Below are 12,359 nucleotides of genomic sequence, written 5' to 3' on the forward strand. Positions count from 1 at the left end.
AAGAGGGCAAGCCAGAGGAGTGCCACTGCAGTTTCACCCTGGCAAGCAATCTAAGAGCAGTCCAGAGATGGGAGTGGCTGCCCCAAGAACTAGTGAGCTCGGGGTGCCTGGGTGGCTCAGTGGGTTAAAGCCTCTGCCTTCGGCTCGGGTCGTGGCCCCGGGGTCCTGGGATCGAGCCCCGCCATCAGGCTCTCTGCTCAGAAGGGAGCCTGCTTCCTCCTCTCTCTCTGCCTGCCTCTCTGCTTACTTGTGATCTCTGTCTGTCAAATAAATAAATAAATAAAATCTTTAAAAAAAAAAAAAAAGTGAAAGAACTAGTGTGCTTCCTGTTCGTGGAGGTGTGTGTGTGTGTGGAGAGCCACAGGTCAAGGGTGCTGCAGAGGGAATGCCATCATTAGAGGGGGCATGGACATCACCCAATCCTGAGAAATTATGGTCTTGCATCTATGCTGGTCCTGAAATCACACCAGTGAAACCCCAGGTGCTGGGACTGAGGTCTGACTCCAGGCCCTGTTCTCCTCTCCAAGAACCACGTATGGGGAAAGAGGAGGGGAAGGCTCCTACGGTGATTCCAGGAAAAGGCTCACATGTCTGGGATGGGGTACAGAGTAAGGGAGAGGTCATTTACCACATCTGTCAGATCCACCCACCAGTGACCACCTTCTTGACCTCCTGTCCACCCCTTCCCGAACCCATCAAGTGCATTTAGGAGCCCAGAACCAGTCAGTTCGCCATCCCTTCCTATATTCCCTCCCACCAAAAGCTCCAGTCCAGCCACTCACTATTCCTCTTGGGCACTCTCCCTCTTCTACTGCCTGCAGACATAGGGACAACAAGACTTAGTTTCCCTCCTGCCAGAGGGGAACCTGACTACCCTGCTGGACCTTACAGCCTCCCCTTCACATCTCAGTCCATCTCACCAGCTCAATGTCAAGAGAGTCCCTGCGAGGGTTGGTAGCCTCTGGGCTGGCTCGCCGGGGTGGAGTTGCATCTGGAGAACACAGAAAAGGTTACAGGCAGGTTAGGGACATCCCTGGTGAGAGGCATCTTGGATGGGACAGTGACCAAGGAAACATCCCTTCTTGTTTTCCTAGAAACTCTTGCTTCAGGGCCTCTCATAGCACTGGGGGAGCTCCACAGAGGGGCTGTCATTTGGAAGGACAGCTCCCTGACTTCAGGAAGCATGAATCCAGCCGGGGGTGGGCAGTAGAGTACAAACCCCAGGGGCACTCTCTGTCCATCTCCTGGCCACCACCAAGGCAAAGTGTGAACAATCCTAAGGTTATCATTGCTCACTGACTTCCCTGCACACAGTGAGAGCTTCACGATACTCTTGTGATCTACAGCCTGATTTCTATTACATCTAATCTAAATTTTTCACGCTTTAGAAAAGAGCTCCTTGCCCCTCCACTGCCTAGTTACAATACGGAAGACAAGCTGTTTAAATCTGTTGGTGTCACTTCCTGTGTCCAGAGTAACATTCACTGCCTAGGTGGAAAACACACAAGTCCATGAGCACTCTAGGATTATACTTTTACAAGACCACTTCCCTCAGCTCTAGGGTAGCAGTGACGGATCCCTGATCACTGGCCCTTGCCCGGACGCCTTCAGATTCTGTTGCTACCCACCCCTTTCCTGAAAAGGGCATCCTCACACCAGTTTGTCTAACTAGAGCTCAGAGTTCAGTTAAGAGGGTCTGTCAAAAAGCTTTTAAAGCTTCTTCACCCTGGAGGCCCTTTTGGGCACCCCCTCCCTAGGGTCTCTTGAAAGCCCCACCTGATGTTACCAGCTCACACAGAGCTGCTACAACTCCAGCATTTGGACCGCAGAGCCGAGCACTACCTTGTTCTCCAGCTATGTGATGTGCTCCCATCTGTGCCCTGGTTGGGCTGGACAGCTCTCGAGTTCAGGAACTGGTCTGCTGTCTACTTCCCAAGTGCCCAATACCAGGCAGGGCACACAAAGGTGGGCAGCTGGTCCAGATGACTGGCCATGCTAGAGGCAAAGTATCTTCTCCACTGAGCCAAGGCATGGTTTTAGGTAAGCATCCGACCACCCCAGGGGGTTTCCTCAGCCCCCTTCTGCTCTAACCTCACGTTCCAGTTGACTTCTCTGTTGCTAGATAGAGGGTTTAAGCGAACTTCCTAGAGTGGTTACCCTTTGGGGCTAAAATGCTAGTGGGTCTGGTTCTCTGCTTTGTATTTTCTTAACTTCTCCCAGGGTCACAAGATCACAGCTAATCCAAAGGGTCTTGCAAATTAGTAAAATACGCCCCCTCTGGGAGGCTGCAGACTCCATGTCAGGGCCTACTCTCCTCCTCATCCCGCACTCTAGAATCAACGATGTGAGCAAACCCTAGACTTAATAAAACAAAAACCAAAAAACCCAGTTTCCTTTCCTATCACATGTAAATGACCTTTTCCTGCCCCTCTCCCCCAGGGAGGAAGAGCAAAGCAGAAGCTCTTAAGTGGTAAAGGGGCTGGTCACGTGGTGGCTCGGGTGCTTACCTGTCCCCTGAGTGATGCAGGAGACGAGTTCCTGCAGGCGCACTTTGAATTTGTCGAAGCTGTCGGTGCGCACAGAGGTCTGCAGGTACTGGGGCTCCTCCTGGCGCAGGCGGCCGAGCGCTTCCCGCAAGAAGCCATGAAGGTCCAGCACCTCCTGGTCGGAGGCGTAATGTTTCATCCTCTGCACCAGCGAACCTCCTAAACGGATGCGCTGCAGCACAGCTTCCAGGTGGCCCAGCTGGCCCGCAATCTCCTGGTAGCTGCGCTGGTACTGCGCGCTCACCCCCTCCAGCAGCGCTTTCTCCTGGGCCAGCACGTGCGTCACTAGTTGGCGCACGCGTGTGTGGATCAGCTCCTCGGTGTCTGCGCGCGCGCGGTCCAGCTGGCTGACAGCCGAGCGCATGTGCGCCTGCGCCGCCCCGAAAGCGCGGTCCTGCTCCTGCAGCGCCTGCGCCATGGCGTCCAGCTCCTTCTGCCGCTCCTGGATCTCGATGCTGATGTCGCACTTGAGCTCGCTGTGGATGTTATCCAGGAGCGCGCACGAGCAGCACAGTGGCTTGGAGCAGCCCCGGCAGTAGATGCTGCGGATACACAAGGCCGGCTTAGTTTTGGGCTCTCCTGTTCTCCCTTCACCCCCTACCCTTTAAACTTCCGTAATTAAACACCTCTTCAAAAATTACAAAACTCTGAATCACGGTATGTTTCTAGGTTCGTGGTCTTCCCGATTCAGAGAGTGTGAGTGTGTGTGTGTGTTGTTGTTTTAAAGATCTTATTTATTGATTTGAGAGAGAGAAAGAGAGAGAGCACAAGTAGGGAGGGAGAAGGAGAAGCAAGGCTCCTCGCTGGGCGGGGAGCCCCATGGGGGTTCCATCCCAGGACTCTGGGATTATGACCTGAGCTGAAAGCAGACTTAACCGACTGAACCACCTAGGCGCCCCTCAGTTTGTGGTTATGGTGCTAGCCTCCAAATTACCAATAAAACATTAGAACATAAAAAGTTACTAAAGCAACAACTGCTAGTCTTCGTCTGTGGAACAAGGCACAGATACACAAAAAGTTAATGATCTTCTCACACCACTTCTGAATTTCTTTTCCTTTCTTCTGAGGCAACTAGATGAGCATCTGGGTGCATCCTTCCACAACTCTTCACAAACCACTTTACGCAAATAGCCAGACAATGAAGCTGCTTGCAGGATTTTAAGGACTCGATACATTTCATCCCATGTAAGCCTTGGTAGAGTTTCCATGGGGAGAATTATCCTTATCCTCATTTCATAGATGAAGAAACCTAGACATTCAGAGGTTAAAAAATTGGCTCAAGGATCCACAACAATTTTGGTGGGTTGATACTTGTTCCTCAAAACAAAAACAAGATCATGCTGTGAATGAGGTCAGGAGTAATGACTTTGCAATTTCCTCCTCTAATTTAACTTTTTTCAGGACATTCCTGGAGGTGTAATAAATATAGATCTTACTGTATTCTTACATATATTCCTTTTTAATAGATTTTATTTATTTACTTGACAGAGAGACAGAGATCACAAGTGGGCAGAGAGGCTAGCAGAGGTGGGGGGGAGCAAGCCCCTTCCTGAGGAAAGAGCCTAATGTGGGGCTCAATCCCAGGTGCCTGGGATCACCACCTGAGCTGAAGGCAGATACTTAACCAACTGAGCCACCCAGGCGCCCCTATGTATTCTCTTTACTAGCTCCTTTAAATTCCGTATGTACCACAACTGATCAGTCATTCTCCTGTTAATGGACATTCCAGGGATTTCCTATTTGTTTTTTATTTTATTTTTTATTTTTGAAGATTTTATTTATTTATTTGAGAAAGAGTGAGCACGAGTGGGGTGAGGGGCAAAGGGAGAAGCAGACTCTCCGCTGAGCAGGGAGGCCAATGCAGACTCAATTCTCCAACTCTGACTCATGACCTGAGGCCAAGGCAGACACTTAAGTGACTGAGTCACCCAAGCACCCCCAATGCTCTCCTATTTGCACATTTTTTGTTTCTTTTTGCCACTATGGTCAATGCTTTATGTGGCCTAACTCATGGATGCTTGTTTCTATGAAACAGATTACAAATAATAGGAATGCTAAATCAAAGAATAAAAATAAAATTTTTTATTTATTTAATAGAGTTTAGCTAACAGACACTTCCATAGCATTTACTATGTGTCAGACACTATTATAAGCATTTGAGAAATATCAATCCTTTTAATCTTCCTAATGCTCCTACAGAGTAGGAATTTTTATATACTCATTTTAAGGATGAGGACACTGAACAAGAGGAACAATAACTTGTCCAAGGTCACACAATTCATCAGTGATAGAGTCCCAAGGCAAAGTGTGGTAGGCAGAATAATGTATGAATTCCCAGAACCTGAGTATGTTACCTTATATAATGATAAGGACTTAGTCCATATGATTAAGTTAAGGATCCAGGATGGGAAGATTATCCTGGATCATCTGGGTGGACCCACTGTAATCACAAGGGTCCTTATAAGGAAAGAGGGGGAGGCAGGCAGGTGTGAGGAAGAAGATGTGATCGAGGAAGCAGAGGTCTTGTGGTGCTACCTGCTGCCTTTGAATATGCAAGGGGGCCATGAGCCAAGGAAAGAAGGCAGCATCTAGAAGCTGGAAAAGGCAAGAAAACAGATTGGCTCCAAGAGCCTCCAAAAGGAATGCGGCCCTTGATTTTATCTCCATGAGACCCATTCAGACTTCTGACCTCCAGAGGTATGTAGTAACAAACCTGTAATGTGTGAAGCTCCTATATGTGTGCTAATTTGTTAGAGCAGCAATAGGAGACTAATATAAGACCCCAGGCAGTCTGGCTCAAATCCCTGGTCTGACACACCGCAACACCCCCTCTTCAAATGCTCCCAGGAAAATATTGTTGATCACTTCCTCAGAAAGTCTGCTGTGATTTATTCTCATTAGCAGTGATAGTCAGCCCACTTGCAGCCAGGAGAAAGGGTTTTAGCTGGAGCCACTCTGGCCTTAGTTACCGAGATCAGCTTGTCCTGTTGGCTAGCCAGACTCTAAAAACTGCCACCAGTTACCAGTCCTCAGCTTTGCCAGTTCCCAGCCTCCCCAGATCAGAAGAAGGCAGGGCCTCGAGCCTGAACCTCTTGATCAAACACAAGACACTTATTCCAGTCCAGCAGAGGTTTCTTGGAGAGCCCTGAGTGTGAGGGAAGCATGCGGGCTGCAGCTAGGTCGAGGGCATTCAGATCCGCCAGCCTGGGGAAATCTAATGTAAGTGACAGATACCCATTACCATGAGGCAGGGCCAGGGACTGAGGTTAATTGGCAGCTGAAGCAGAGAAAAGAGCCAGGCAAACGTGGATCTGACCTGGGCTCTGTGCCCTTGGCAAGTCACTTAACCTCTCTGTACCTCGGTTTTCTTATCTGTAAAACAGGGATAATCCCCAGCTCATACTGGAGTGCCACAGACGATCAAATGAGAGAGGTGCTACATAAATGTTCTCAACAAAGGCTGTGATGACTGTAATTGCCTGAACTATTAATACTCACCAAGATACTATTAACAAGAAATGCTGAGCGATTATGAAAAGAAATAATTGCAGAGGGCAGCTTGGCAACAGCCATCAAAATCAGGAACATATTTATCCTCTGAACCAGCAATCCCTCTCCTACGCGTCTGTTCTGTAGCTCTATCTCTAATTTACAAAGTAGCATCTGTACAATGCAACACAGTATGTAAGAGCAAAGAACAGAAACAAGGGTAGGCAATGAGTTTCATAAATTAGGATTGTATTCCATACAGTGGAATGCTGTGCTGCTGTGAGAAATTGAGGACGCTCTTTATATGGAAAAATCTCCATGGCAAAATGCAGATAATAATAGGAGAAATAGAAAGATTAAATGAGTATGTATATATATATATATATATATGATTAGACTAGTGACTAGCATATAATGAGTGCTCAAAATTTATTATTATTATTATTATTATTATAATGCATATTTTAAATAAAATTGGGGTGCCTGGGTGGCTCAGTCTGTTAAGTCTGCCTTTGGGTCAGTTCACGATCTCAGGGTCCCAGGATTGAGCCCTGAATTGGGGAGAGGGGAGTCTGCAGCTCCCTCTCTCTCTGCCCCTCCCCCCGTTCATGTTCTCTCTCTCTTTCTAAGAAATAAATAAATAAATAATCTTTTAAAAAGAAATAAATAAAATAAATAGGATTCCACCTATTGGGTAAGAATGAAGAAAAGTAAAAATACATTCACATTTGGTTGTATCTGAATAAAAACATCTTAGAAGGACACACAAGTTAAAAAAAGTGATATGGATGGGATGGGGGAGAGGTGGGTGGAGTGAGACACTTCACTGCAAGCCTTTTAAATTGGTATCATGTTTGGGGTGCCTGGCTGACTCGGTCCGTTGAGTGTGCGACTCTTGGTCTCAAGGGTTGTGAGTTTTGAGCCCTACGCTGGGGGCAGAGATTACACTAAAATATGTTTTTGTTTTAATGAAATCCTGTGATTGCTTTCATTTTAGAACCTTGTGAATGTGTCACCTATTTTTTAAATGAAACAACAGAATACTAATCAACATGGGCAACTATATAGCATGTAGAAATATAGGAAGAACTAAGTAAAATCTGCAGTCACTTTTTTAGCTTTGGACTCACGGGAGGGGCTGCGTCTGAAGGTAGCCCCTTCCTTAGAAAGAGTGTTCCAAGCCTGGGAGGGGAGTGTTCCAAGCCTGGCTGGCGGGAGAGCAAGACCTTCCGGGTTGACCACAGTCTCTGCTTAGGACCTATTCCTGAGCCCATCTGTCCTGAATGGGGTGTTCCTAGGGAAAGTGGCCACCGCTCCCCAACTGGCTGGAAGCATCCCTGTGGGGTGGCTGGCCTACAGCAGGGCCCTTGGGTCTGAAAGCCCCCAGCCTTCCAAGAAAACTGAGGTGTGGACCATAAAAAGGAGTGAGCCATCAAGGGGATCTCACCTGGGACCAGGACCCAGTTCCTAGGCCTAGGGTTCCTTCGTTCTCCCTCAAGGAACACTCATGGAGCACCAATGGTGTGCCTGGACATGGGAGGCAAGGGGAGGTTGGCATGTGCCCACGAGGAGCTCCATGACAAAAGCCCAAACTTACCACAGACATAGAGAAGACTAGTTCTAAAGCAAAACAACAGTTATTTGCTCTCAAAAGAATGAACTAAAAATAGCATAGAATTAACATGAAGTTGCTCCAGAAGGTGGCCAGAATACACCAGAATGAAGAGTAGAAAATTGCTTAATTCTATCCCAGCAGTATGAACAAAGAGAAATATGGAAGAAATTTCCATGCTCTCATTCACAAACAGCAATTTTCAAATGCTTAAAAAAAATGTAGACATAATCTTACAAAAAATATACATATGAGAAAAAAGACAAAACTCCACTGAGAGAGAAAAGTCTAAAAAATAGAAAGATGTGGGGCGCCTGGGGGGCTCAGTGGGTTAAGCCTCTGCCTTCGGCTCAGGTCATGATCTCAGAGTCCTGGGTTCGAGTACCGCATTGGAGGGTCTCTGCTCAGCAGGGAGCCTGCTTCCTCTTACCCCCTTCCCTACTTGTGATCTCTCTGTTAAATAAATAAATAAAATCTTTAAAAACAACAACAACAACAACAAAAACAGAGAGATGTACCCAAGGTCCCAACTGGAGAGGCTGAATATTAAGATTAATAATTCTTCTCAAGTTAATATGAAGGTTTAAGGCAATTTGAATCAAATTACAGATGAGAATTTGAAACTTCACCAACTGATTCTAAATTTCACAAGATGGGAAAAATAGGATAGGACAGTTATGAAAATTTGGGGAAATCAGCATCAAGAAAGGGAATTTTCTCTGCCAGATAACACAAGAGAGAATGACTGTTTTTAAAAGAGAATGTGTGGGGAACCTGGGTGGCTCAGTTGGTTAAACATCCAACTCTTGGTTTTGGGTCAGGTCATGATCTCAGGGTCGTGAGATCGAGCCCCACGGCGGGCTCTGTACTGGGCATGGAGCCTGCTTAAGATTCTCTTTCTTCTTCTGCTCCTCCCCCCAAAGCACACGGTCTCTCTCTCTCTCTCTCTCTCTCAAATAAATACATAAAACTTAAAAAAAAAAAAAAAAAGTATATGTCATGCTAGCCTCAGAAAAGATAACGATCAGCAGAATAGACCACATTAAATCTGGCATCGATAAGACCGTGACAGTTTATGGAACAAAGAAAGCATCCACATTAATGAACATTAAACAATTTAATTCAACAACTGGCATGGAGAAAACTGGCTACTAGGGGGCAAAAGGCAAGTTAGAGCTTGCTTCACCCATCACACTACAACACATTTCTGATGGGTCACAGAGTTAAATGTGAACCATGACACCAGGGATACAATAGTTGACTATTTACTTATGATGGTGAAGACTTTATAACCACTGAAGAAATGGGAGAAATCCCACAATCAACAGATGCAACTACTGAAAATTCAAAACCATGTATTTTCTGGAAAGACATTCACAGCTTCCTACCATGAGAAAAGCAAGTTACGGAATGCTACGTGCTGTTCATTTCATTTTAGATGATTATAGAGATCGCAAGAAGGAGAGGAAAGAGTGTATATCGGTGGGAATTAGTTACTTCTTTCTCTTTCTCCCTCCCCACCTTTTCATCCATTTAGATCTCCCCAAAATTTCCATAATTACTTTGAAGTGAAGGAGTTAAGACTTTATTTTTATTTATTTATTTTTTTTTAAAAAAGATTTTATTTATTAATTTGACAGAGAGAAATCACAAGTAGACGGAGAGGCAGCCAGAGAGAGAGAGAGGGAAGCAGGCTCTCTGCTGAGCAGAGAGCCCGATGCGGGACTCGATCCCAGGACTCTGAGATCATGACCTGAGCCGAAGGCAGCGGCTTAACCCACTGAGCCACCCAGGCACCCCAGGAGTTAAGACTTTAAATGGGAGGCAATGGAGACCTCAAAAAAACATTCCATCTAGGAATTACAAAGTTCTTCCTCTTCCTCCCTGAGACTGATTGTTTCGCTTATCCGTTTATGATCATTTGGTGAACTGACTATGCTGTTGGTATTTTAATAAAAGCCTCAACATATTTCCAGGGTTCTCAGTCTCCCTATAAACTGCTGTACCAAAGGCCATGTGACAGGAGGAAGGGTATGGGTTCTGGAAGTGGAGAGCCATGGGCCCGAATCTGAGCCGTTCCGTTCCTAGTGACAAGGCCTTGAGTAAATGACTTTCTCTCTCTAGAGTCTGAACTTCCCCATCTATAAAATGGAGATAGATAAGGACACCTCTCATGGACTGTTGCAAGGACAAAGATGGGCTTGTGTATGTGAACTCACCTGAATAGTGGCCAGGTCCACCTTGGATATTCTGGAACCATGAAAGAAGGGGAGGCATGAACTACCCCCATACACATGACAGGCATAGCCCTTCTATGGGTGTGTGAAGCTCTTAAACCTGAACAGTACGGAAACATCGCACTGAGTGTGGTCTCTGGGCTGTCCCCTTCCCACTGTGGTCAGACCATCCTAGTGCAGCCACACCTCCCGCCAGAGACCAGAGCGGCATGCACTTCTGCTGTTTTAGGAAACAGGGTAGCTCGAAAATGCAGGAAGCAAAAATCCTATGAAAATGGGAGCTGTAGAGGAGAGCAGGCCCCAGAGCAGGACTCTAGGGCGGGGCCCGGCTTTGTAGAACAGCAACCAAAAACCTCTCTCCTCTACCACCCTCCCTCCACAAGAGGGTGGGGAGCTTTCCCTTGGGTAGTGTTAGCAAAAGGAGCAGCCTCCTTTGCAGACTCAAATGATCAGCTGGAGGGCAAGTAATGGGACCCATCGGTTATTTACACAGGAGTAGGAACTCATTTAATCAGACAGGTTTCCTGCACTCTGCTGGGGAACAGAGTTGAGGAAAGATTTCTGAAGCTGGGAGAGGAGCTGGGTAATTGCAGAACCTGGGATACTGACAGTGAAAGCATTATTCCTGGTCACCTCCCCTCCTCCAACCCTTCACTGGTTGAGAAGGTGGTGGCAGAGACGGGAGAACCTGAGGGCTCAGAGAGGAAGATGCTAGAAAAGAAGGAGCAAGGAAAGGAGAGAGGAGAAAGCCTTGTCCGTTTTCCACTATGGTCTTACGCCAACCCCATACCCAAGAATGACGAAGAGGAAGTTTGTGCTTTTCCTTCCCCACTGGTTTCTAGGCCATCCCTGCTCCCAAGTCAGAGGGCTGGCATATCCATGGTGGACAGCGTTCTGAGAGGTCACATCGCTGCCCTACTTATCCAGAGAATGGCACTGCCCATTGAAAGGCCACTCAAGCCAAAGACCAAAAAAAAGATTACTAAGCACCAACTGTATGCAGGCATGGTGCTAGGATATAAAGGTAGAATCCTGGTTCCTAAATTTGTCCCATCAGTTCCCATTGCTACCACCTTTGTTTTTGCCGCAGTCGCAACTTATCTACTTTGGCGCTGTCCCCTAAGGCCTCTCTGCTTCTGGTCTCTCCAATCAACCTTCCCCAGTGCCACCAACACGGTATTTCTACAATGTGAGGACCATCACACACTCAGAAGTACAGTCAAGACAGTATCAAGCACAAGACATTTTTAAAGCATCTTATGAGTTATGTGTTAATAAAGTAGATTCAATTTTTGGAATACTGTGAGATAACTTGGGGGAATTCACTGAGTTTTATAACAACACACTACAATTATACAGTATTGAATACTAGCGAACTAGGAATAGGAATTTACGTGCCCACAAATGTTGCAAGACAGCAAGACAAGGTTTATCACACAGACGAGTATGGTGGACATCAAACTATTTAAATCTGATCTGATTTGGGGTGCCCAGGTGGCTCAGTCAGTTGGGCACCGATGTTTGGTTTCTGCTCAGATCAAGGTCTCAGGATAGTAAGGTTTAGCCCTGCCATTGGGCTCTGTGCTCAGCGGGGAGTCTGCTTCTTCCACTCATCCTCTGCCCCTCCCCCTGCATGCACACACTCTCTCATGAGTGCTCTCTCTCTCTCACAAATAAATAAATACATCTTTATATCTGATCTAGTTTCAGTAAAGGAGATGGCAAAAGAGATGGAAACAACTAAAACAATCGATTAATTAAAGCCATGAATGAGGGGCGCCTGGGTGGCTCAGTGGGTTGGGCCGCTGCCTTAGGCTCGGATCATGATCTCGGGGTCCTGGGATCGAGTCCCACATTGGGCTCTCTGTTCAGCAGGGAGCTTGCTTCCTCCTCTCTCTGCCTGCCTCTCTGCCTACTTGTGATCTCTCTCTGTCAAATAAATAAATAAAATCTTTAAAAAAAATTAAAAAAATCTTTAAAATAAAATCTTTAAAAAAAAATGAGAAAAACATTATTTGATGATTAAGTTAACACTAACTTAACACCTGTTATTAGTTAGATGGCATATGGTATAAAAAGGCAGCTCTTCTACAGAGCCATACCGATCTTGAAATACTTCTCCAACTCTAACAGCTTTGGCAGAACAAATCCAAATAGAAAAAGATGCCAAAGCAGGAATTTGTTACAAAATTCAAAGACCAAAGTTAATCATTAAATGTTAATAGAATCTGGTAAAATAGAAAACAGACAGTAACTCCTTACATATAGGAAACAATTTTGATAGTCTCAAGTACTTTTATCACAATGCGTACAAAATGATTTTATGTAACTCTGAATGTATACTGTGGTTCTGATCATCATTACTCATTCAATGATCATGAAGTAAATCAGTTTCCCCCAAACTGTAGTAATACTGTTAAGATTATGAATTGGGAAAACCTGGAAATAATAAATTAATGATTATAATACCATAAT

The 12,359-nt window shown here is 45.8% G+C and overlaps 1 protein-coding gene across 7 annotated transcripts in view; it reads right to left on the reverse strand.

Moving 5' to 3' along the window:
- PML (PML nuclear body scaffold) overlaps nt 1–12,359 on the reverse strand; it is a 40,889-nt gene that overhangs the window by 17,984 nt on the left and 10,546 nt on the right. For all 7 annotated transcript variants that reach the window (XM_059371848.1, XM_059371853.1, XM_059371852.1 and 4 more), the window contains exons 3-4: nt 2,508–3,088; nt 921–991 (exon numbers count right to left, since the gene is read on the reverse strand). In XM_059371848.1, the coding sequence (XP_059227831.1) occupies nt 921–991; nt 2,508–3,088 (652 nt within the window). The remainder of the gene's footprint in view (nt 1–920; nt 992–2,507; nt 3,089–12,359) is intronic.

The sequence above is a fragment of the Mustela nigripes genome, chromosome 13, assembly GCF_022355385.1.
Source record: "Mustela nigripes isolate SB6536 chromosome 13, MUSNIG.SB6536, whole genome shotgun sequence".
NCBI lineage: Eukaryota > Metazoa > Chordata > Mammalia > Carnivora > Mustelidae > Mustela > Mustela nigripes.